This window comes from Actinia tenebrosa, unplaced genomic scaffold (genome assembly GCF_029948245.1).
Source record: "Actinia tenebrosa isolate PJP-AT-01 unplaced genomic scaffold, QUT_ActTen_1.0 PGA_scaffold0__85_contigs__length_37466705, whole genome shotgun sequence".
Taxonomy (NCBI): Eukaryota; Metazoa; Cnidaria; class Anthozoa; order Actiniaria; family Actiniidae; genus Actinia; species Actinia tenebrosa.
The window spans coordinates 22,915,267-22,941,032 of NW_028292569.1; the positions used below are offsets into that span (position 1 = coordinate 22,915,267).

The window sequence follows — 25,766 nt, forward strand, 5'->3', positions numbered from 1 at the left end:
TCAATAGGGACTTTAAGATTTGCAAAATCTACGACGGCGACGTCAACCGGAAGTGTAAGTGATTTCTCTTTGGGGTTCTGTTCATTGGAGATTTCATTCCAAACATTGTCAGTAAAGTCAACTCATCCATAGGGAAGACAGACTTTGAAGGCGCGAAACCCCAAAGTGAAGTTATTTACACTTCCGGTAGACGTCGCCGTCGTAGATTTTTTCAAATCTTGAATTCCCTAATAGCGTTATATCCGACGGATAAATCCTTATCCAGTGGATACGTCGATGCTGTTGTCTGTTACCCACTGGATAAGATTTATCCGTCGGATAGCGCTATACACCCTTCGTGCAAAAGGCCCTGGTGTTAATGTTGATGTCATGCATAATCCTCTCACTTGTACTTGAGTTTTGAGGATTCCAGTTGGCGTCATGCATGAGAATTACGCAGATAGATCTATGACATCTAACCATTATAGAGGGGATTTAGATCTGTAAGAGTGGGAAACGACACTCGGTAAATTCGTAGTCGTAGCTGTAGCCGTTGGATAAATTACTAAAAATCTATGGGAAGCCAAATCAATCTTACGGCATATCTTACTATGTACGTGCTGTAAGTCAGTACCGTATACAAAAAAAATTTTCTCTAGAGTTTTAGGCGTTTTGAATAGCAAAAAGCCGATGGAAATGTTACGGGATCGGCCAGGAGGGGATCGGCCGGGACCACCAGCATCCAAGCCTGAGCCTTTGGGCTCCCTGTGTTATTGAGTCAACGTGTTAGCTACATTCAAGATGGCGGACATTTGGTTTGTTGTTTGGTGTTTTTTGCCTTTCATATCTTATTCCATTCAAGGAGAAGCCCCAACATTAACGGGTATAAACTTTGAACATAAAGTATTTAGAAGTCCTCATTTTGTGATGTTCTACGGGCCATGGTAAGACTTTATGAATATTAATTTTAATTCAAATTTGTTAGTTTGGCCAACACCGTCAAAAACACGAAAGAAAACTTTCAAAAAAGTACAATATAGACATTTTCCTTTCGTATTTGTCTTGCTTATAGGTAGATTTTACCTACCACTTAGTTGCATAAGTCGTATTTTTGTTATTAAGATAGAAAACTTTACTTTTGTTTGTGATGTCCTCTGGATTTTTCAATCTTATCAACTGCGAGATTAATTTTGTAAAATTAAAATTTTAATCAAGCTTAGTTTGTAAAGGTTATTTTTTGACTTAGGTTATTTCAATTATTCTATTAAAGCGTAAGAGTAAAACTAAAATAAATGTTCCATTAAAATGTTTCATATTTTCTTTCTTTTCATAATAATCTCGTTCTGTGTCTTTTCATACACTTTGGAGTCTCAAGTTTGTTTTTGCAAGCTAACTCATTCATTATTTACAATCACTACAGCCAATCAGAGCTTAACATATGGATGAGATGGAGGTCATTTGATACCCAATACTTCTCCTCAGAGGGAAACCCCTTAGCTTGAATCAAGAATCTAAATATAATTGATATTATTATTAAATTTTAGTAAAAATACACAGGTGGGTGATTATTGAAAATCTGGCGCGCTGATTGGTCGAGAAACTCACACTATCACACAATAATCACCTCGAGCGATAATCCAAAATGGCGCCGGCCAGCTGCTTTGTTGCTGTTACTGGGAAAAAATGCCTTTTATCTTCTTTTTTTCTTTTTTTGAAGGAATCACCTGTGTATTTATACTAAAATAATTATTTGCCTAAGTGAATATCGGAAATATTTACCTCGCTGCTCGAAGACCCGCGTCTTAGTAAATATTCCCCGATATTCACTTCACCTTCAGCGAATAATTGTTAAATATTGATATTGTTATTAAGGGTAGCATTAATGGCATATGCTACCAACCCATGGCCTTAAACCACCGTGGTTCCAAAGGTTCGGGTCACTGGTTTGAGCCCTGCAGACACCATATGTGAATTGAGTTTGTTAGATGTATGTTCTCTCCTACTATGCTACACAGGTTTCAGAGTTTTCTGAGTTCTCTTGTTTTCTCCCTCCATAAAAATCTTCATTTGAGTGTAGTGTGCATAGAATATTGAATGAAGTGGTAGTATGTGTGAGTGAAAAAGTGTCCCCAATAGACCATTTTGGTGCATCCAACTTGCCCGGCCACAAAACTGAAAAACACAAATTCATTAAAATTGAGAAGCCAGTTTTATATTCAAGAGAAGAATTATAGATTTAAGGAACCTTTTCCAAAAATAATTAATAGCAATGCATGACAATACTCGTCATAAAGTTCATGTTCTGGTATCAAGGTCTGTCAAGTTCTTTAAATTTGGATGCACACGCAATCTTGAGAAAATGGACTATTGGTGTAAAAGTGCTTGAATGGCTAGACACCTAAATAAGGAATTTTTTTTTACTTTTTTAAATACTGAAATGGAGGTTATTTTGTTAGGTGTGAACACTGTAAGAACATGATGTCGGCATGGAATGATTTATCCGATCAATATGCAAAGCGAGATAAGCTACATGCAATTAACATTGTTAAGGTAAGAATTTCCCTTTCTGGACCTGGTTGTGCAAAGATAATGATGGATAATGATCCATGTTCGGCAGATAAATTGACTTATCCACTGGATAAGACTTTATCCATTGAATAGCACTATATCCACTCTTCGTACAACAGAGCCCTGAAGGATTCAGGTGCTCCATGTTAGTTTACAGTGCACATCACAAGGTAATCACTGTAGAAGTAACTAATGTGGCTTCTTTTAATCTCAGGAAAACAAATCCAGTACAGAAAATGCATTCTTATTTGAAATTCTCATTTGAATAGGGGTATAAAAGGTACACAATTATCAATTTTTTATGGTTTTCATTTTAAAACATTAAATGTTTTGCAGGTTGATTGTACAGCTGATACTCCTTTATGTGCTAAGCAAAACATCAAAGCATATCCAACGTGAGTACTATGTGTAGATGAAGAGCAACTCTCTTGTTAGTTTATGAGTCATTTATGGTTGAATTGTGAGGCAGTCTGTCTGGAATGACCCAGGGACCCCTTGCAGCACATCGAAATGCAGCTCAGTTTGGAGGACATATTAGTAGGTTTCCTATTATTCTGATGAGGAAATTGAAAAAATGAAAGTAAATGCCATTCCTATAAATATTAAAAAGGCAACGAAGTATGGCCTAAACGTTTTGCTAAAAGTTTGCTAAAAGTTTTGCTAAAAGTTGTGCATGAATTTGTCACCCAAACTAAAAGTTTCTGTTTGTTTGTTTTTATTGAATTATTATATATGAAAATAAGTTACTCTGTACACAAGTTGGTATATGCTAAAACAATTATTCGCCTCAGGCTCAGTGAATAATTATGGAGAATATTTACCTCGTCGCTCGAAGACTCGCGTCTTGGTAAATATTCCCTGATATTCACTTTGCCTTCGGCGAATAATTGTTAAGTATCCTCTGATGCATCATATATTTTGTTGTTATTTGCATATGTCATATATTAACCAAATGTAATTTTTCATTCATTGTAATTTATCCATTATTTTGATAGCCTGCGACTGTATCATGAAGGATTCACCAAGAGATATAACGGGAAGAGAAGTGTTGCTGAATTCATGAAATTTGTCAACCAGCTGGTATTTAAAGAGGTACATGAAGTCAGCCTTTGACTTGACTGACACATGTTAGGGGTGTACAGTATCAAATCAGGCATTGGAGCTGCTGGATCTCTTTCTGTTTGGAATGCATTTTTTTACCATTCTTTGTCCAAAAGTTCCCCAGAATGCAGCAAATACCATTTTTGAGAACCATATTAGTTTTTTTTTACTTAATTTCTTTGAGAGCATGCCCCTGGATTGGACCTCCTCTGTTTTCATTTTGCATAGTTCAGTGGTAAGATTTCTCAAATGCCTACTTTTTATCCCACTTCTCAGATTTCTGGGTCCGTCCCTTCCTGTCATTTGGATCTTTCTGTTATAGGACTCATAGTACTGTACTACTCTATCCATGCTTATAAATCAAAACTATACTGTCTGTTAAGGTCAGAGTAGATTTTAAAACTGAATTATTTTTTATTTATTTTCAGGTTGTCAATAAAGATTCAGTCACTGTTGTCAACAATGTCAAAGTTTTGACCAAGAAGAATTTTGATGAGCAAACAGAAATAGGACTACACTTTGTTAAATTCTATGCTCCATGGTATGTTGCCACATAATGTATGTTTTTTATGCCACACCAATGATCTTGAACGTCCTGGGGACAGAAGAAAAGGTTCAAAATAACCAGGTTGAGATATCCAGGAATAATACACCCCCCCTCTCAGTCCTTTAAATCACTGCTGGGATACATGAGCGCTGACAGTCGTTTTCTGTTCTTTATCAATTCAAAATCAGCGTCTCTACAAAAAGCTATATCAGCATACATTCATCAATGTATGCTGATTTGTGAAAACGAAATAAGAAAAGTACCTAATACATAGTATATATATATACCTATAATATATTTGGTACTAAACACCCATGTACTCTTAAGTATAAGGTGCCAAATATATTGTATTGTATTGTATTGTGGTACATGATAACGTGGTTATTTGTTCACCCATGCTTATGCCCTCTCCCCTCCCCCCACACTTTTAAAAATGCTGTGCCTCCCCTGCATTAGTTATCATTTAGTAGAAGATAATGGAAGGTTTGAGATACCTGGGATTTGAGATAATGGACTCGACTTTAAATATAAATAACTTTATTTCTATTTTCCTAAGGTGTATCCACTGCATCAAGCTTGCACCTATCTGGGAGTCCCTGGCAACCAAATACAAAGACTCGCCTGATATATCGATTGCAAAGGTATAACAAACACTGTCACCATGCTCTAATCAATGTCTGGAATGATCTAAATTGGGGTTAAGCTAACTCACAGATCAAACCCTGAACACCCTCTTGGCTGATCAAAGTCAAACAATCAAACCTGAGACCGAATATAATGACCCCACTGAGGCTAATGTGCTATTTTTTTTCACCTTTGACTCCCTAGAAAATTTGGAAAAGAATGCAGCTAGTGGGAAAGGCCTCTTGAAATATTTTTTTATTTTATTTGATACACTTTAGAATGATAATTTGTTAGAATGGTTTAATTTAAAATCAATAATTATAAATATAATTACAGATAGATTGTACAGCAGAAGGAGCAAAGTGCAGTCAGCATAATGTGAAAGCATTCCCAACACTCAAGCTCTTTAAAGATGGAAAAGAGGTAGAATTAATTTGGTAAAAGATAATTATATCTTACATGTCTCACATTTTACTGTAACTATGGGCCATAATAAGCTACCAGCATTACTATTTTAATGATGTATTATTTTTTATAGATAAACCAATACACGGGTGGACGGGCATTAAAAGAGCTGGAGACATTTGTGATGTCACAGATAGCTTTCAATATCAGGCCAGCTACAACTGACAGCACACAGTCGACTATTGAACATGTAGACCACTCAGCCAATGAAGAACCACCACCACCTGCTACGGAAGACAGTGAAGAAGATATGGTATGTAACATACTAGTTAGCAATTAGTCCTCAAGACAAAATGAGCTATAAGTCACAATGTCATGAAGTAATTATCAAATTGTCATTGTCTCTAATCTAAATTTTATTTCTATCACTTTCAAGATTAAACCTTATCAGCTGAATGAAAACAACTTTGACTCCTTGGTTTCCTTTGGTACCACATTTGTCAAGTTCTATGCACCTTGGTGAGTTGAGCTGCAGTCAGACTGTGTAGTTTAGTATCTGTAAGAGTGTATCTTTGGTATATGATTCAAAAGCCTCAATCAATCAAATGTGTCAAGGGGATTGGTGTAATAAGTGCACTGGCCTCTGAGGCCCCTTCTTAACTCTGGGGCCTCCGTTTTGATTTTTTGGAACTGGCAATAAAGGAAAGTGAAGTTTGTTAGGTCTTTCCTTTGAATTAAGGGTTTTTCTCCAGGTTCCCTGATTTCCCTTTTTCTGTAAAACCTAATGATCAATTTATGAGTTAACTAGCAATGCCTTGACTTTGTCCGCCCAAAGGTTATTTCAGGGGTTGGGAAAACTGAAAGTTAAGTTAAGTTTGAATTAATATTACCCTTCCATACTTACTGCTGATAATGGCCTATTCAGACTTTTTTACTTAAGTAACAGCACACACAATATGACCTTTAAAAAGGTTTGTCTTAATTTTCTCATGCAGCTCCCCCACTGTTTCCATGGCAGCTGTGGACAATGACTCTTTTTGATATGGTTAAATTTTTGCAAATATTGTATGGTAAAGTCTGTCTCATAATTACAATAGGTGTAGACATTGTAAGATTCTTGCTCCAACCTGGGAACAACTGGCCAAGAAATGTGCTGAAACAGCTGCAGGACCAAAGATTGCCAGGGTAAGATTTGATTTATTGGTTGTATTTTTTCAATGGTGAATGAGTGTCGAGTGGTCGAGTGTCTGTTTTACTCTGTGGAGGGGGGGGGGGGGGGGGGGGGGGGAGGGTGGTGGTAAGCAGGTGACAGAAGGGTGTTGTCTGGAAATGGCCTCAGGAGTTTCAATTGATAGTATATTATTAGAAATTACAATATCTTGGTTTGCGTGGATGAGAGATTTTTAGGAAGCTCAATTATATGTCTATTTGTATAAATTTCATTTTGTGTTACTTTTTGTTTGATGTTAGGTGGACTGCACTGCTGAAGAAAAACTCTGTCAAACCTTTGGGGTAAGTCAGATTCTGATCATGAGCTAAGGGACATATGGTTATGGTCTAGCTCATAAAATAAAAAATGAAATGGGAATCAACAGTAGCATTTCTACAGATTAGCTCTTCATCCACTAAAATTCAAATTGATTTTTGCAGAGGGAGGAAAACCAGAGTACCCAGAGAAAAAACCTTGAAGCACAGGAGAGAATCCTGACAAGCAATTCTACTCACATATGGCACCAAGTTTGGGAATCCGACCCAGGTTGCCTTGGTGAGAGGCAAGCACACTCTCTCACTCACTCACCATTATGCCACCAGTGCACATTCTGGTTTCTGTGGTATAAAGTGACCAGAAGTATTACTACCCATCTACCCCTAGTATGGGATGTCCAGCCACCCACTTAATCTGGCTGCATTTATCTAGGCTACCAATCAAAGGCAGAACTAGACTTGTTGAGCCAGAGTCCATTTCATTATTGAATCATTTAAACCACATTTTTCATACCCAGACAGGTCTCATATAGCTCTGAAAATTTCATAGTAAGCAAGTGATGAGTAATGATTATGAGAGTGCTACATGTATACCAAAGCATGTTCACTCTGTATGGTCAATATTTCCATTCACTGTGGTTAGCTTAAAGGTTATGTCATTGATTTTAACTGTGATGTTGCCATGTGTCCTAAGATTCCACAGACATAAAAAATCTATAAATTCTTCTAGACATCCTGCCAACATATTTAAATATTATTCCTCTTCAGATTAACGGTTACCCCACCCTCACTCTCTTCAAAGATGGTCAACCAAAACAAGAATACAATGGCAACAGAGACTTGGAAAGTTTGTATAGGTTTGTGATGCAACACCATGACAAAGAAGAATTATAGATATAAAACTTCATACTAATGTTATCTTACTCTCAGCATTCTCTATCTTAAGGAAAATATCCCTTGGGGGAGGGGGAGGGGGTGAAGCCTGATTTTTTTTTCTTTTCTTTTTTTTTTTTGCAAGAGCTAAAGTTAAGTATGGTTAAAACTCTGGTGCTGAGATAAAGGCAGGCACTACCAGCAGCCTTGACTGTAAATAGTTTTATAAATTATAAATATTGTTATTATTGATATGATAAAGATCCCAAATAAAAGGGAATTCGTTGAATAACAAAACTCAAGAGATCACAAGCAGTTTGAATGAGGCAGTGGGAATCTTAAATTTTACTAACATTCACTTGTTTGACCCTTACCTTTTTCTCCCAATTTTTCCCATCCTCTTTTCCTTTCATCTGTTTCCCACTTCTATCTCTTTACTCCTCCATCCACTTTTCCCATTCCTTTTTCTCTTCTTTTCTTTAGACTACTTCTCTACTTTTTTCATCCCATTTCTTCTTCATCTCCCACTCCTCTTTATTTTTCTCTCATTTTAAACATCCCATATATCTGCCATATTCTCTCTTATCAGGCAAATAAAATTTTAATTTTCCCTAATTAGTTCCATAAACTAAATACATCGACATTTAAATGAAAGTTTTAACTTTTATTTAAGTGTCGATGTATTTAGTTTGTGCAACTAATTAGGAACACTGAAATGAAACTGAAATGAACGAATGATAAGAAACAAAGTGCTTTACCGCCATTTGCATTGCTACGCGGCCACCCCAGACAAAAATCGCAACGTGCACTTTGCAATAGACTGCCGTCAATCAAACACGTTGAAGCCATTTACACGCGCGTGTGATTCAAAAGGCGCCAAAACTTTGTTCGATTGTTTACAAGTATTATGAGCCACACTCACCGGGCCTATCCGGGCCGATCCAAACGCGTGTAAATGACGTCAACTTGTTTGATTGACGGCAGTCTATTGCAAAGTGCACGTCGCGATTTTTGTCTGGGGTGGCCGCGTAGCAATGCAAACGCCGGTAAAAATCCCAACTGGCAAGGATGCAAAGCAGTTGGCTATTTACAAGCATGGTCGAGAAACTGAGTTTGAACTAATCAGAAACCAGGACAAATACAGTCTCAGCTAGTGGCCACAGCGGGACTCACCGGGTTGGAAGAGGCTATGACCACACCACCATGTTGCCTCCAAGTTCTTAAGTTTTTGAGCATAAAATACATCATAATTATATATCAGTATACATAAAATCTGTCTGATATTATGTATACTAAAATACCAATAAAACTGTTTTGCATAATTTTATGCTTGCTAGGCAACAGTATTTTTTAGAACTACCCATAAATTAAACCTTTTAAATTGAATGGATTGTAAAGGACAATTATATGAAATTATTCCTCAATAAACCATTAACCATTTTAAAAACCCTAATGAATGATTCTACTGAATCATAAGCAATTAAAACCTGCTTTTCATGGTGGACCCAAAAGTCATCTTTCTATATGATTGACATTACGATAAATCACATGGAAAGGGAGAGAGGATCTAGGATTTTCCTGGGGGGAGGGGGTGGAGGAGGGGTGCGGAGAGGAAGTCTAGATACTGAAATTATATGAGTCACTTGTTGATATGTTCTTTGTAAGTTAAAGCAGATGGTGTTTGTTATTGATTAAAGAAAGAAACTATACCCAAGGGAATGATATGATGGGTTACTAAAACACGGGTTATCATTGTATTTTTTTTTTTTTTCAGTCTTGTTTTTAGTATTATGTAGTTTATTAAACTTCTGAATGCATATTTACATCCAGACCTCATATGGTGCCATGCGTAACCTATGGAACTATCATGAAAACCTAATTTACAAACAATTCTGGAATCCTAAGTTACTAAAACTATTTGCAATATAACAATAAATCAGAAGCTCCTATAATACTGAGCTAAAATGAATAAAAGATAGGGGGAAAACTTGACTTACTATTCCTCTGAATTACCTTAAACATGTCTATGCACCTTTACTAGAAAACCCTAATAGAGTGCTCACACTAAATCCGTGAAACAAATACTAATTTTTAGCACTAAATAGTGATAATTAAACAATAGAAAACAAAGGATTCTGTATGAAATAGTACTAATTAGTACTATTTAATGTTCACGGTTTTAGTGCGTGCACTCTATCTATACTCTTAAAATAATCATGTAATAATCTAAAGTTTTTTGCAATGTTAAAAGAATGACTAAAAACTTGTCTATGTATCGTGACTAGCAGAAACTATCATCATCATCATCATAAGTTATCATTATCATCATCACCTAACATACGGCTCTCGGAAACGAAAGTTTTAAATTAGAATAAAATTCTTCAATTTGGTTAGCAGGTTCAAGTTAATCTATCAAGAAATTACGTAGTTTTAATTTAAGAGCGGTTAATCTAGAGATTGGACGGGCAAGCTGTTGCATGCTTTTTTGTTGTTGGTGTAATCGTTGTTGTTGGTGGTGTTCATGTCATCGTTGTTGTTGTTGCTGTTGTTGGTGTCATCGTTGTGGTTGTCATGGTTGCTGCTGTTGTAGTCGTTATCGTTTTTCGTCATTAGAGAGTTTTAGAATCTCGTATACGACAAATGTGAAACGTGAAAAGTTAACTATCAGTGAAAACTTCTAAAATCGCCAAAATCTTTGTTGAGGAGGTACTGTATGCAAAAGGTAAAGTGAAATGCAGAGAAACGATGAAAACGTGGTCAAATTTAACGTTTGTTGGAAGAAAAAATGTGAATCTAAAACTCTAATATCCAACATGGTTCTCTGCTAGCAGTCCTAATTCTACCTTGATGTGCAGGGGGAGTCTTTCTTTTTATTTGTAAAAAAAGGAATAGGACTGTTCTAGCAGGGAACCAGTTACTTCCATGGCCTTGTTTTCGGAGTGCACAGGGAGCCCACCCCAGAGATCGCTTAGAATATGGCTATTTTCTTTTGGATTTCCTTTTTGCAGATTGCACAAACACTAAGATGTTCAGCGCAGACCTGACATGCGCCATGCCCGCATGAGAAGATGATATTTTTCTTCCTTTCCAGACATACACAGCAAGTTACCATCTCCTCGAGTTTCTTTAGCTTTTTCTCCGTTGATTGCAACTTTTCTTTCGCGTCCATGTCCTCTTTTTCGACTTTAGGAGGTACTTTTTTTCCATCTAGAAGGAAAATATTTGAATCTGGAACTGAAATCCTCGTTGAGATACGAATTTGCGAATGACTTTGGCAAGTAGATATTTTTAGTTTTTTTCTGATTAAATGAAAGGGAATTTTAAATATCCTAAATTGATTGTCTTTGTTGACTTACCTTCAGTTGTCTTGTTCATCACCGGTTGCTTGCATTCTGGACAGCGTTTAGCTCGAACAGAGCACCCTACAATGCGAATAGATGAGATGCACAAGAAAATGGGAAAGCCATTTCAGTGTTAAGGCATGTCTTACAAGTACCTTCCGTAGATGAGATGTGCAATTTGAATGTTACTGGTACCTGAAACCATCTAGCATGCGTCTTTGATGCAGTGCGCAAAAACGAAATCTGAAGCCACTATAATGTTAATGCGTCCCAGGCGCAAAAACATGGAGAGGAGGTTCAAAGTTCAAACAAGCCATGTCATTGCTTATGCATGCATTCCTGACGTAGCTTCTGCGCAATAAAAAGGGTTAAGGCATTCCTAACCCTATAACGATGACGAGATGCATGAAAGCGGCAATCGCGCATAGAGGTATGCGTGCAATGTTCCAGTACCTTTACACAGGACAGTGTGTCCACATGGCTTGAATACAACGTCTGCTTCACCATCGATGCAAATCAAACAAGTCCTCTCAGTTTTCACCTTTTTAGCTTCCAGTGTCTGTGCATTTTTAAACCCATCTATTGAACGAGTGGCCGTTGGTTCGCTGGCCTGCGCAGTGTCTTCTTCCTGAAAATACACAAGAATATTTATTTCAGTTCAAGGTAAGATTGCATGACAAAGTATTTCACATCTATCACTGAATTTTTTTGTTTATCGATTATCTCTCATTTGACTTACTTTTTTGCTTGCAAAGTTATTAACTATATTCATTTTTTCACTTCCAGTTGGTTTTTTCTCTTCCTTTACCCTGGAGAAAGCAGATATAAATACATCTTACAGGTAGTCGGCAAATAGCATTTGCATATAAAGTCTACAAACGAACGTCAACACAAGAGTCTCTTGTAACTCAGTAAACCCAAGACGTTTTTCGCGAGAATATATTACGAAAGAACCTTGATGCAACGTCTAGCAATGTAATCATTGCACATAGATGAGATCTAACATAGATGACAAGTGTTAAGGCATAACGTACACTCTTACCATCGTGTACCATTAGGTAAGATGCATAAGAACATGAGAAGCCATTTCATTATCAACTTTATTTTTTCTTGAATTTTTTCGGATTGAAATCTTTAGTACACCTGACAACTTTTTGCTGGTATGATTTGTTCGACTGCAGATTTCCAGCCATAATTCTTAGCTGTTCTTCTTGAAGTCGCGAAAAATGTTTTGAGATGCACGGAAAAAGCGTGCTGCTAAGCCATCACCACTTGATATGCTCCTGATACTATACTGATCGGTACTTACTTGGTCTCTTCAAAGGCTTTCTTGAGGTCAGGTTCAGCTTTGGTGCCTTCACCGTATTCCATGGGAGTCTTGCCAGCCTGATTAGGTTGACGTACATTAGCACCATGCGATATCAAGTACCGTGATATCTCTGTGTACGAACTAGTGCTCTTACCAAACAGACCAAGCAGCTGTAAAATATGTTGGATAAATGTTGGGTTAATGTTAGGACCATCTCTCAGGGTCGTTAGGAACACGCGGATATCTCTGCGTATAAACTGTCACTGTTTTCATGGTTACCTTAGGCTCGCAATAATCGACCTTCAGAGCACACTAGATTATCAGGGAGCTTTCCAAGTTTCTGCGACCCACACAGCTCTAGATGCGGTATATTTGCTCGTACTTGGGTTTCCATCCACTAGTATCAATTAGACCTCAGTCTTTAACTTAGGTCAGTGCAAGTTTTTCAGACCATGTATTATGAGAATAAGATTCTTTGACGGAGTTGTATCCATATTCATATATCGTCTCATTAGCTATCGTTAAACGAGGAAATGATACTCTAAATAACAAGTGGTCCGAAATGGGAAAACATTACCCCCAAGGTAAAGTTTGGTTTACTATTTTACAACGGTCTTAGATAGTAATCTTTTAATTGACAGAATCCAAAGACACGTCCGTTTGAGAGTTGTCTAGGTCGCAGAAAGATGGCTTATGATTTATGTATGTAATTATTACCGAGCCAATTCTTATTTTCTCGCGCATAAGAGAGACGTGAAGAGGTGTATCACCATCCTCATCAACTGCGTTGACGTCTGCCCCGTGCTGCTCTAAGATCTTGACCATCTTCAGGTATCCTTCATGTACGGCTAACATCAGTGGTGTTTGGTCGTTTTTCGTGCGACAGTCGACCTTACAATCATCCTAGAAAACGTACATTTTTCATTGGTTAAATTGGAACATAGTGGTAATTTGGAACTCAAAAATGGTCTATTGCGAATTACCCATACATACTGATTGCACTTAAATATTTTTCTAGATATAATGGAAAAGGTCAGAACGTCGTACAGGCATACAAGACTTACCTGTGCCAGGATGATTTCAGCAATGTCACAGTGATCATTGACAGCGGCCAAGTGCAAAGACGTGAAACCATCTTCTTTGGGCACGTTCACCAACTCTGGAGACTTGGCAAGTAATTTTCTTGTAGCACTATTGATAAATAAACCCATGGTAGTTTTGTACTTGAGGATTTAACACAACTTTTGAAGATGCTTACGAAATATTCCTTTTTCGAATTCGTATATTATCGCTGTGTTCCTTGACTGCAGATTCATTTTCGCAGGGTTAGCCTCGATTTTGTGCAGAATAGTTGTGTTCCAGTGAAGGTCCTTGGAATTTCAAAGTGTATGTATTTTTGAAGTTGTGCATTCTTTACTTTACCGTTGGTATTAGTGAATATTCTGACGCTGAAATGAGGCTTTTCCCAACTGAGTAAATGAGTCTATTATCTAGGAATAAAGCGGTAATTTACGAATTTGAAAAAAGTCTACTTTGTGTCCATCTGTACTTACTATGAGTTGCCTTTGTACGCTGCCAAGTGCAGGAAGTTGAATCCACTTTTGTTTTTCAGCGTGAGGTTTATTTTCGGCGCGTCCAAGATCAAGTCAAGAATGTTGTTATTTCGTTTTGATATGGCGTGGTGCAGGGGCGTTTCTCCAATTACGTCCTATAATAATCAAGTATTCTTGGGTACTTGTGATGTCATAGCCGCCATGTTGATTGACTTGAACGAAAGATGTGGTCTTGGTGTCTTTTGTCATATCATCAAACATGGCGGCTATGTCTTCATTTCAGTTCATTTCTACAGTGTCATTGGGATTAATGCACACTACAAATATGAAGGCTAGTTAATTGAGAGATTACTTCCACTCATATTTTCAAAGTCAAATTGATTCTTGATTTTAAGAGGAACGATTGGTTTTAATTTGCTTATGACATAAAGGGTCCAGAGTCAAGTCTACTGTGCGCACGAGCCAGAAATTTAAGGCCAAGGCTAACGAGGCCTACCTTCATGTGTTAGCCATTCCGAGGTTGAATAAAAGACTTGCTCAAGTTGTATTTGCAATGTTTTTTGGTATTGTTTTAGGGGACGAAACCTAGACGCCTATTTAAAAATATGCACATTAGAACAGTCCCACAATGCACTGTAATGCGAACTCAACCCAGTCTTTTCCTCAATCTCAGAATGGCTAATACAGCCTCTCACTAGATCATGCTGAAAGATAGGTTGACTATTTGATTTACCTGCAGATTAACATCACAAGTAGCTGTCTGCACCAGTATCCTAACAGCATTGTCATTCGATTCTTTGACAGCCAGATGTAATGGTGTGCATTTGGTATCCTTCTCAGCGATGTTCGGATCCACCCCGTGCGCAATCATTAATTTCATTGCTTCGCCGCTTTTATCTCTAAAAAAAGACAAAAATAAAGTCTCTGATTTTCCGTCAAAAAAATCTCTCAAAAGTAAACATGTTCGGACGCGTTGGAAACCATGGCTTGAACCCCTTAATACGACAATGGTTCAAAGTCAAGGCTAAACTTGACAAATGACATCAAATGTATGAAAATATCAGGTGCTCGACTTGGAAGCATATTGTTTCGTGGTCACAAATTCGAGAAAGGTTCATAGCACAAATACCAACAGAAAGTTTCGCCTCATCGCATACCCATAAGCTGCGTGATGGATGGCTGTGTATCCTTGTCCATCCTAAAAAGAACGATTAAAAAACAGGTTAATTCAATTTATCTCATGTACGCAAAACATCAGCAGTAGAGAAAAAGCCTGAGTGCAGATCTTTGGGGGAGGGGGAGGGGGTGGGCTGGGAGGGGGATGTCACGTGGGTACAGCAATGTAACGGATAATAAATATTTTGGTACAAAGTTTGCATCCTGTTCTACAACATAGCTGCCCTGCTCCCATTCTTCATCCACTTTCAAACATGTTTCTTATGAAGATTTCTTCCTTTCAATGTAGATATATGTCGCAGATCTTTGGTACCTTGATTGAAGTATCAGCGTTCTTCTCCAGCAGTAGCTGGATAATGTCACAGTAACCGCTGTGGCATGCATGGTGCAGACAGGTCTTTTCAATCAGTGACGACTTATAATTTACCTGGAAAATAATCAAAGGTACGCCGAGTAGTTGATTTTATGACTTTACAGTGCTTCTTGATAGCACTTGCGGAATTAGATAGCTCATCTACGGGGGGAGGGGGTGGGGTGCGCTGGTTTGTTTTGAGTCCTCTTTTTACTTTATTAGAGACACGTCATGAAAATATTTATGCAGACCAAAATAGGTTTTGTCTTGATATAAGGTATAATGCCTACCAGTTCAGGGCGTTCATCGAGTGACATGTGACAAGTGACCATGAGCTGCAGCTTGCACGAGAGCCAGTCCTTCATCATCTTCTTTCTGTTTCTTCTCGTTCCCAGTAAACATTCCCGAGAATACATCTGTCAATACTGCATCTGCCAATACTGTAACACGATTAAGCAAGGCAAGTCTGAGTCAAGGTACGCTCTCAAATACACCATGGATAAAAACATTCCCTATTTGCCTCTCTCCAAAATAATTTCGACATTAGTCTACGTAGTTTAGTTTAGAGGGTAAAACGAATCTTATGGTGCATTTGACGTCATAGTCGCCATGTTGCTTCTATAACTCAATATTTTCAGTGATGATTTTGCATGAAGTGAAGAGTTAAATGGTAAAATATTTGTATACAATTTGAATGATGCAACTTGGGGATATCAAGGTATATTCTTCCAATATGTTAATGACTGTGATGTCAAAGAAGGCATTATTAAATATTCAAAACTTTTCTGGGACAGTCAAATATACTGTATAAAACATCATTTTCTTACTCAGGGTTTATAGAAAGGTTATGGCAAATTTGTTTTCTCATAATAATCAATGTCTCAATTTACGAATGATGACAAACGTATATGCCTCCTTTGACGTCACATCATTAACATATTGGAAGTATTTTGTCATGGGCCTTCTTCGTTACAAGCAACATCATATATGGCATGATGAGCAAAATATATTCGTAGCGAAGCTAGACCAGAATGCAGCATGTTCGTTATCTCAGAAAAGGTCTATGACTGCCTACATGTATGGCAGCAATGTTTTTTGGTCTTTTTATTTTCATGAGAAGGGACGCACGCCACCTCTGAAGTATTTTAATACAAGAACAGGATTTACTACTTTTAAAAGACTAATGATCATTAACATTTTTACTTCAAGATACTGACGTTTCTTGAGAGCGTGCTGCTTTAAGAGTGCTTGTAGTGGATCTTCATCATCGTCATCACTATCTTCTTCCACTTCTCCGTCTGCAGCTGCCTCGTGTAGAGTCAAGATGGCGGCGTTTACCATCCAGGTTTTGTCATCCACTTTTATGATCACGTCATTGTCGCTGTCAACTTTCTTCACCGTGCCTATCTTTCCCAACATCTGAAAAAGAGAGAGTAACTTGTTGGTTATATGGGCATTTTAAAAAAAGAATGGTGATTTTGAATTCGTGGTATGTCTTTCATCCATCCATCCATCCATCCATCCATCCATCCATCCATCCATCCATCCATCCATCCATCCATCCATCCATCCATCCATCCATCCATCCATCCATCCATCCATCCATCCATCCATCCATGGACAATCCACCTATCCATCCATCCATCCATCCATCCATCCATCCATCCATGGACAATCCACCTATCCATCCATCCATCCATCCATCCATCCATCCATCCATCCATCCATCCATCCATCCATCCATCCATCCATCCATCCATCCATCCATCCATGGACAATCCACCTATCCATCCATCCATCCATGGACAATCCATCCATCCATCCTGCCATCCATGGGCCATCCATCTATCAGAAAATGTCATTCTATGTTCTCCCATCCCTTGCAGTCATCTATCTATCTATCCATTCATCCCATCCCATCCTATACTGTACCGTTTTCATTCTGTGGTTCCATCCACCGTGTCCATCTTGCAGTTTCTTCACCATATCCATGTCTTCACTAACCAACACTTTATCACCAGCTTTATAATGACGGATCTAAATAAAATAAATAACAAATCATCACAAGATGAAAATATATACTAGCCTCGATATAAAAGAAACGATACAAAAGATATTGTTATTGTCTAATATTTGCTGACACTCGGGCATGTAGAATATCACGGTATCGATTCCTTTACTTTTTTGTCAGACCCTGACGATAGCCAGGATGGCCGTAAACAAGGTCATTAAAAGCTTAAAGACGGAGAGGGATTTTTAATCGTTATATAAAATTTTTTCCTCTCTTTCTCAGGTTACCTTGGCGAGTGCTTGTGGGGCGAACCGAAACTTTGTACCATCGTAATCTACAATGACGTCACCAGACTTGGTAAAGTCATGGACAACACCGATTTTTTGAATATACTGGAAAGATTCAAAAGAAAGTAAGGCATATAAGGTATATATATATATACTTGATTGCAGAAAGGTTGTAGTATACATTTATACATATACCTAATGAGATACAATATATCAAATGAGATGCATAATGTAAAGCACGCCTAAATACGATTGCTTAGCCACCACATTTTGTGGAAAATACTTTAACTTGACTTTGTGCAATACTAATGTGTATGATACAATAGAAGATAAATAAGACCAAATAAGTTACTTTTTTACTTTCTGCATCTCATTTGATATCTTGCATCTCATTAGATATATGTATAAATATCTACTACAACCTTTTTGCAATCAAGTGTGTGTGTATATATATTACTATATTACTATATTACTATATATATATACACCTACTTGCAAGAAGGTTGTCATACAAGAATATAACATTAGTAATTTTGAGAGAAATGAAGACATTAAAAGACAAAAGTAAAAATTCAGCTTCAGTGATCTTCTTTTGTTTTTTTACTAAATCACTAATGTTCTATTTTCGTATGACAACGTTTTTTCTTAAGTACTGCAATCTATACTTTACAATTTATAACCTATTTAGTACAGAATTCTTAGATTCTATTTGTTCTCATTAAAGTCGGGCTGCACGAAGGCTATACCAACAACAAACTAACGTACAAATTGCTTTAGACTATTAAGAAGTAATCAGAGGTGGTTTATATACCTTTTCCATGTCATCATTCCATCCTCCATGGCCTTCAGCTAACTCCATCAGCTCATCCTTTGTGACGTTAACCTTGACTTTGTCTTTGTCTTGACTTTGTCTGGCCGTCTTCTTGGCTCGTACTCGTAGTCCTGGCAGGTGGTCCCTATAGTAAAAGCCTCCGGTTTCTGGTGTAGTTGATAGTATATCGACCTAAACAGATTTATTGAAAAAAGAGTTACTTTAAGGAACGATCGAACGGACGAACGAACATATATGAAAGAATGATCGAACGAACGGAGTAAAGGAGGAACGAACTACGGAACGTATGAAGGAACGATCAAACGAACGGAGTAAAGGAGGAACGAACTACGGAACGTATGAACGAACGAACATATCTAGATGAACCGATCGAACGAACGTATAAACAAACGATCGAACGAATGATCGAACGAACGAACAAACGAAGGAAGGAAATGGAACACGTGAACGGGCAAAAGAAACACAAATATTACCTTTCCTTTAAAACCGAGCCTGTACACATTCTCCTTGTTACTTCTGTCCCATTTGACTGAAACACTATTTTTAGCTCCATTCTTCCAGCTTCTTGTTTCTACCACGGTTCCCTTTCCACCTGGACCACCATCTTGTGCTCCCCAGCGCCAATCAGGTCCTCTTTCTACTCTTGCACCACTAAAAGTACCTCTTGCTTGGATTTTTGTCGCACCTTCGCGTTTGCCAACTGGAACACTAGATTAAACATCGATCCACAGATCAACTTATATCTATTTCACTTTACATCTGTTGAAAACGCTGTCGCACGCAACGTAGAATGAATCCTTAATAGGCCTCTTTACCTTGGGCGTAATTTTTTCCTGTTTCAGACGACGTGTCTTTAATTTCCCAAAAGTATCATTTCCTTGCTTAATAGTTGGGCATGAGAAGATATGAATATGGATACAACTTAAATGCTACAATCTTACAATCTTATTCTCAAGAGAATGACACGTGGTTTGAAATGGGAAAACATTATGTCTATGCTAAAGAAGTCTATTCCACGATTAAGCGAATGTTTGACTCACCGTTGTCCATTTTGGTATTCCATCCGAGAAAACACACACTCCAAGTCATGGGTATCTGCCATGTAACAGCTTGTACAGAGATCATAGTTATCACACGTCATACATTTCCAACGAATACCAAGAACAGGCTGCTGATTGCATCCATCACACATAACCAAGATATGTTTTCCTGCACTAGACGCTGCAAAACGAAAAATACTTAATGGATTAACATGGAAAAGGGAAAACACTATTTTTCACCCATAATAGTCGGTTTCGCGTTTGGCACATACCGCGATTCCTTTAACCCGGTTTAGCCTAGTTTAAGAGCATGATTGTTTGCAAAAGTCAACTACAATGTGAAGAATGTGCAACTTGTTTATTGGCGAGGGCCAAAAGAAAGGCTGGCTGTGTAAACGAGAATGTTACCAAATAATCTAGCGCGTTGTTTTAAATATTGCTTCAAATAATCATTACTACTGTTATCATTGCTACATGCAATTTAAAGGATTAATTTGCATTAGGGTACAAAATGTCAACGAAAAGTTAGTCCTAATTTCGATTCAACAATACATTTCTTTAAAATTATTTATGTATTTACTTGTTTTCTTCAGCCAAGCATGGTGTCGACAAGTGTTGGGTGATTGTTCTTGATTTCCTCGACATGCGCAGTGAGTTGTTCACATTGTTTCTGGAGGTAATCTCCCTTGTAACTTGAGCATTACTTACAGTGCGAATCGGAAAACCGTGGGCACCTAGAAAAATTCCAAGAATGCTTATTAGCCAATCAGAAGCGTTATTGTTATCTTTCCGCATTTTCTTCGTTGTTAGAAAGTCAATTCTGATTGGCCAAAAAAGAATAGAACATTCCTGGAATATTTCTAGGTGCTCACGGTTTTTCGATTCGCACTGTAATATCAATAATATTTGGTTTGTCTCTGATTTTAAGTAATGATAACTAAACGTTTCGACCGTATACCAATGGCCTTCATCAGTAAAATGATGCCTTAAACATTACTTATTTACGATCGAAGCCAAGCATTTCGGTTTACCTGCTCCACTGCTGTCGTAGACTCTTAAATCCATCTTCTCATCTAAGCCTGCTCTATAGTTGGCTCGTGCACCAGTGTCCCATTGTACCCATACTGTACTCTCAACACTATCTTCCTCATTTTGTGCTGCTTCTACTACTGTTCCTACACAGCCCTCTCCGCCATCTTGGTCTTCCCATTCCCAGTCTGGGCCACGTACGACACGACAGCCTAAATACATTCCTTTTGAATGGTTATAGTCCTTCAGTTATTTACTGATACAATCTGTGAAAATAACCAATAGTAGACCAGTACCGCTGTGTTCCTTGATTACAGACTCATTTACTCAGGGATAGCCTTGTATCAGTGTTTAAATATTCACAAATACCAACAGTAAAGTAAAGAATGCACAACTTCAACAATACAAACACTTTGTAATTACATGCACTTCACTGGAACACAAGAATATTCTGCAATATTCGAGGCTAAGTCTGAGCAACAGAGAACTCGAAACTGGAGTATTAAGAGGAAGGGAGTTGGGGCCATAAATACAGACTTCGTAAAAACTAATGGTCATGTGCACTGAAAGTTTAAAGATACGAAAATATATGAGTGCTTTCGATTTTCCTGTCCAGTGGAATTCCATTGCGCAGTTTTTTATATCTTCCTTGGATAATTAACTTTAATCAAAACCATTTCGTATTTAGTTTTGAAAAATCTATTCATCTAGTAGAAAAACTAAGAGTTTCTTAGCTATTTCTTAACCATTTTATTGAATATTGTTTACAGACAAGTTCTTTAGATCATTATTTTAAATTAAGATTCTCGATTCTCAAGCGCACTTAGAAATTAAAATTGCGTCAATCATAAGATTTTGTACTGCGTCAGCACAAATTCAAATAATTCAAATTTTGCTTATTCGACTGAATTTTTAACCAGCAAATAGTTATTACATCTGTAATTCATATATCCTATGACTAAAAGCTCAGATCTTCTAAAAAAAAATACTATAAAATAATCTCGATTCATAATAACTTTCACTTTCACTTTCCCTTTCACTTTCCCTTACTGATGCATACAAACAGGAAAGCAGTGACTAATCTTGGTTACCGTTACTCGATACAACTCCGTTCGATCGCAACAAAATAGTTTAAGGTATATCGTTAATGATTTGGAATGAATTACAGATCGAGTAGACGATTTCATGTCCAAAAATGTTTGCTATTTATTTCCTGTGTCTTCACTCTATTGCTCGAAGTAAGTTAGACTCTTATGATCTATGCGAACACGAAAAATGTAAGTCTTAAAAAGTACTTGGTGCGATGTCTGTCGAAATCTTTGTGCTAGAGTCGTATTGAATTGGAACTGAAATTATGAATTTGATCCTGTTTTCCTCATGGAAAGCGGAAGTAAATATCTTGGTTCGCTATTAATGACGAAGCAGACAGAATTTAAAACCAAAACAAACCGAGAAATATTTGTTTTAAATACGTGTTAGAGATGAAATAAAGTATAATATCTGTTTAATATATATATATATATTGACTTGATACTTACCTCAATTGAATACAGCGATCTGTTAAATTATCACGATCAAACCCCGGCTGGGAAGAAACTGGAGCGTTCTCAGTTTCTGCTTTGTGCGTTATGAAACTGACAAGTTAATTTAGGGGATTTCCCTTACTGTGCAGACACTAACCCGGACTATTTGAATATCGATGTGCTATCTGATTGGCTGTTTAAAAAATATTGAAATAAATGTCGCAATATGATTGGTTAATGATACTAGTTTATCAAAGGTCCCGGTTGGAGTATCCGCACAGTAGACATTAATTACTCAGTGTAAATTCCCAGAATACTTATAGGAGTAAGCGTTGCGTGACGACCCTAATAGTGGCTGCGTAGGACTCTTATTATGTTTCTGAAATCTATCTTAAATCTTCTGAAATGAAATGGCACAAATGGTAAAAATCAAATAAGAAATGAAAGTGAAACGAAGCGAAACGACATGAAGCAAAACGAAACGAAACGCTTACAAAATCAAATAAAAAGAAACTAAATAAAATGGAATAGTGATATGCAAAAGGAAGGGAAGTAAACATATGCTGATTTGCATTTAATAGTTGAGCTATTAAATATTTCCAAGAAATGTCACGGTATTTCATAACATTTATCCACAGGTAACCACAACTCTGTGGCTGCGTTTCTTGAAACCATGAAGGTTTAAAATAAGATGTTAAAATAATAAGATGAAGTAGGTTAAGTTTCGCAGCTAAAATACTCTCATTTTTAAGTAGTGTTCAGGCCATGTGCGACATTAATTTCGATGAAATTCAAAATCCCCTCGTATAAGCAAAGCTAGTTGATCACTATTTTCACTTATCCATTGGTATTTAGGAGCATTTTAAAGTCGAATTTAACCCAACCCTGCGTCAAGTATTCTGTAAACATAGAAAACTTAGTGCCATGTTAAGAAACAGGGTTTCCAAGCTCCATCGCACTTACACTTACCTCAGGTAAAACCTTGTTCTGACTCACTATGAACTGACGCTTTGGGAAAATACATAGATATACAGGTGAACCTGATGAATATTTATTATTTACATTCATATTAATACTACGGGGAATCCTTTAAACATGTCTTTATTCAGCAAAATGTTTTACCAACGTTAGCAAAACCAAAAAAAGTTGTGTATAGAAAAACACGTAATGGAAATGCAATGAGTATTCTTATCCTGAAAATCTAGTTTTTTCCTGATTTGAAATAGGATTCATTCCTGTCATATTGAGGTATGCTTTTCTCCTCTGGACCTGGACCATGATTCCTTGTAGGGCAGGGTAAGAGAGCCATGTGACATTTCCAAGAAACACAGGAACACGACCACTTGTCACTCTTTCCTTGAATTTTTTTATTTATTTGACCTTTTTTAAAATGAACGGTCCCTCAATAATCAGCTATATTTGAGTTCAAAATTTGCAAATATGGAGTGAGAAGAAATCGAACTCGTTTTTCTTATTTTTGAAAATAATTGAAAAAATAAATGTTGTCTGGTGTATTATCGTATTTCGTATTATTTATTTATTTATTTATTCGTATTATTTATTCGCGCTACTGCAAAATCAAGACACGAGAAACATCTAAAGCTAAAATAACCACAATACACAAGTGAAATGGTTTTAAAGCTTTTATTACTTTGCGCTGCTGCAAAATCAAGACACAAGACACAACTAAAGCTAAAATAACCACAATACACAAGTGAAATGGTTTTAAAGCTTTTATTCCTTTGCGCTGCTGCAAAATCAAGACACAAGACACATCTAAAGCTAAAATAACCACAATACGCAAGTGAAATGGTTTGGCACACTAGGAAAATAAGTGTTGCTTACTCTATTGTAGCTTACCATACCTTACTAAATGCACTCTATCGTAAGGAAAATTAAATATTATTAAGTTATCATCATGATGTAACATACGGCTCTCGGAAAGGAAAGTTTTAAATTAGAATAAAATTCTTCAATATGGTTAGCAGGTTCAATTTAATCTATCAAGAAATTACGTAGTTTTAATTTAAGAGCGGTTAATCTAGAGATTGGACGGGCAAGCTGTTGCATGCTTTTTTGTTGTTGTTATGGTTGTTGTTGTTGGTGTGATCGTTGTTGTGATCGTTGTTGTTGGTGGTGTTGATGTCATCGTTGTTGTTGGTGGTGGTGTTGATGTCATCGTTGTTGTTGTTGGTGGTGTTGGTGTCATCGTTGTGGTTGTCATGGTTGCTGTTGTCGTAGTCGTTATCGTCTTTCGTCATTAGAGAGTTTTAGAATCTCGTATACGACAAATGTGAAACGTGAAAAGTTAACTATCAGTGAAAACTTCTTTAAAATTAGTGAAAAGGAATCGCCAAAATCTCCAAGTATTAGATAAACAAAAGAATATTTGTCTTTTGTGAAAAGGTATGCAAAAGGTAAAGCGAAATGCAGGAAAACGATGAAAACGTGGTCAATTTTGCCGTTTGTGGGAAGAAAAAACGTGAATCTAAAACTCTCTAATATCCAACATGGTTCTCTGCTAGCAGTCCTAATTCTACCTTGATGTGCAGAGGGAGTCTTCTTTTGTTGTTGTTAAAAAGGAATAGGACTGTTCTAGCAGGGAATCAGTATGGTACATTTACTTCCATCGTCTTGTTTTCGGAGTGCACAGGGAGCTCACCCCAGAGATCGCTTAGAATATGGCTATTTTCTTTTGGATTTCCTTTTTACAGATAGCACAAACACTAAGATGTTCAGCGCAGACCTGACATGCGCCATGCCCGCATGAGAAGATGATGTTTTTCTTCCTTTCCAGACAAACACAGCAAGTTACCATCTCCTCGAGTTTCTTTAGCTTTTTCTCCGTTGATTGCAACTTTTCTTTCGCGTCCAGGTCCTCTTTTTCGACTTTAGGAGGTACTTTTTTTCCATCTAAAAGAAGGACAATATTTGAATCTAGATTTGAAATCCTCGTTGAGCTACGAATTTGCAAATGACTTTGGCATGTATTTTTATTTTTATTTTTCTGATTAAATGAAAGGGAATTTCAAACATTCTAAATTGATTGTCTTTGTTGACTTACCTTCAGTTGTCTTGTTCATCACCAGTTGCTTGCATTCTGGACAGCGTTTAGCTCGAACAGAACACCCTAAAAGCAGATAAGGTAGTGTGAGAATGTGGAGATGAATGTTGCAGTGAGTAGGGAAAATCATAGCCTAGCAATCTTGCTACAGTCGTATCTTTTCATTACGGTTGGTGTGCTCAGATTGGATTAGGCGTACCACAACAAATAGATCTACTGAGAGGTGAAGCAAGCATGCAGTGCTCATAAAAGGTCTATAGATGAGATGCGCAATGAAATGGGAACGCCATTTCAGTGTTAAGGCATGTCTTACAAGAACCTCCCGTATATGAGATGCGCAAAAACTGCGCACGAGAAGCAACTTGAATGTCACTGATAATTGGAACCACCTAGCATGCGTCTTTGATGCAGTGCGCAAAAACAAAATCTGAAGCCACTAAATTTGCGCACTCTCAGATCTACAACCATGGAGTATCTAGAAGAAAAAAGATCTCGTCTGGTGACCTATGGTGACAGATCTTTTTACGTTGCTGGCCCTAAACTGTGGAATGACCTCCCACTTCCAATTAGGAAAAGTTCTTCAATCCAATTATTTAAAAATGAACTGAAAACTCATTTGTTCAAGAACTTTGTCTCCTCTGATTCAAAGTGAACATCAATGAACTAT

The 25,766-nt window shown here is 37.3% G+C and overlaps 2 protein-coding genes across 3 annotated transcripts in view; one reads left to right on the forward strand and one right to left on the reverse strand.

Annotated features, from left to right (window-relative positions):
• Positions 1-746: 746 nt before the first annotated feature.
• LOC116300722 (thioredoxin domain-containing protein 5) lies at positions 747-9,497 on the forward strand. Of its 2 annotated transcripts, none has more exons than XR_004197649.2 (12): positions 747-923; positions 2,436-2,529; positions 2,884-2,942; positions 3,543-3,639; positions 4,077-4,189; positions 4,752-4,836; positions 5,156-5,242; positions 5,358-5,537; positions 5,661-5,743; positions 6,322-6,409; positions 6,695-6,989; positions 7,478-7,599. XR_004197649.2 is itself a non-coding variant. In XM_031709638.2 (12 exons), the coding sequence occupies exons 1-12, from the start codon at positions 781-783 to the stop codon at positions 7,601-7,603; spliced, it is 1,197 nt and encodes a 398-aa protein (XP_031565498.2). In that variant the 5' UTR covers positions 748-780; the 3' UTR covers positions 7,604-9,497. The 2 variants fall into 2 exon arrangements, 1 of the variants encoding a protein (XP_031565498.2); XM_031709638.2 differs by having other exon boundaries at positions 748-923; positions 6,695-6,736; positions 7,478-9,497.
• Positions 9,335-25,766, reverse strand: part of LOC116300724 (uncharacterized) — a 32,268-nt gene continuing 15,836 nt past the window's right edge. Inside the window, exons 19-40 of the mRNA XM_031709641.2 lie at positions 25,100-25,165; positions 24,713-24,948; positions 23,005-23,043; positions 20,515-20,761; positions 19,484-19,664; positions 18,917-19,151; positions 18,423-18,614; positions 17,612-17,716; positions 17,246-17,350; positions 16,531-16,732; positions 15,620-15,753; positions 15,275-15,388; positions 14,943-14,983; positions 14,519-14,684; positions 13,786-13,940; positions 13,297-13,423; positions 12,950-13,135; positions 12,233-12,402; positions 11,663-11,732; positions 11,377-11,551; positions 10,939-11,004; positions 9,335-10,789 (exon numbers count right to left, since the gene is read on the reverse strand). Coding sequence (XP_031565501.1) covers positions 10,551-10,789; positions 10,939-11,004; positions 11,377-11,551; positions 11,663-11,732; positions 12,233-12,402; positions 12,950-13,135; positions 13,297-13,423; positions 13,786-13,940; positions 14,519-14,684; positions 14,943-14,983; positions 15,275-15,388; positions 15,620-15,753; positions 16,531-16,732; positions 17,246-17,350; positions 17,612-17,716; positions 18,423-18,614; positions 18,917-19,151; positions 19,484-19,664; positions 20,515-20,761; positions 23,005-23,043; positions 24,713-24,948; positions 25,100-25,165 — 3,251 coding nt within the window. The 3' untranslated portion in view covers positions 9,335-10,550. The remainder of the gene's footprint in view (positions 10,790-10,938; positions 11,005-11,376; positions 11,552-11,662; positions 11,733-12,232; positions 12,403-12,949; positions 13,136-13,296; positions 13,424-13,785; positions 13,941-14,518; positions 14,685-14,942; positions 14,984-15,274; positions 15,389-15,619; positions 15,754-16,530; positions 16,733-17,245; positions 17,351-17,611; positions 17,717-18,422; positions 18,615-18,916; positions 19,152-19,483; positions 19,665-20,514; positions 20,762-23,004; positions 23,044-24,712; positions 24,949-25,099; positions 25,166-25,766) is intronic.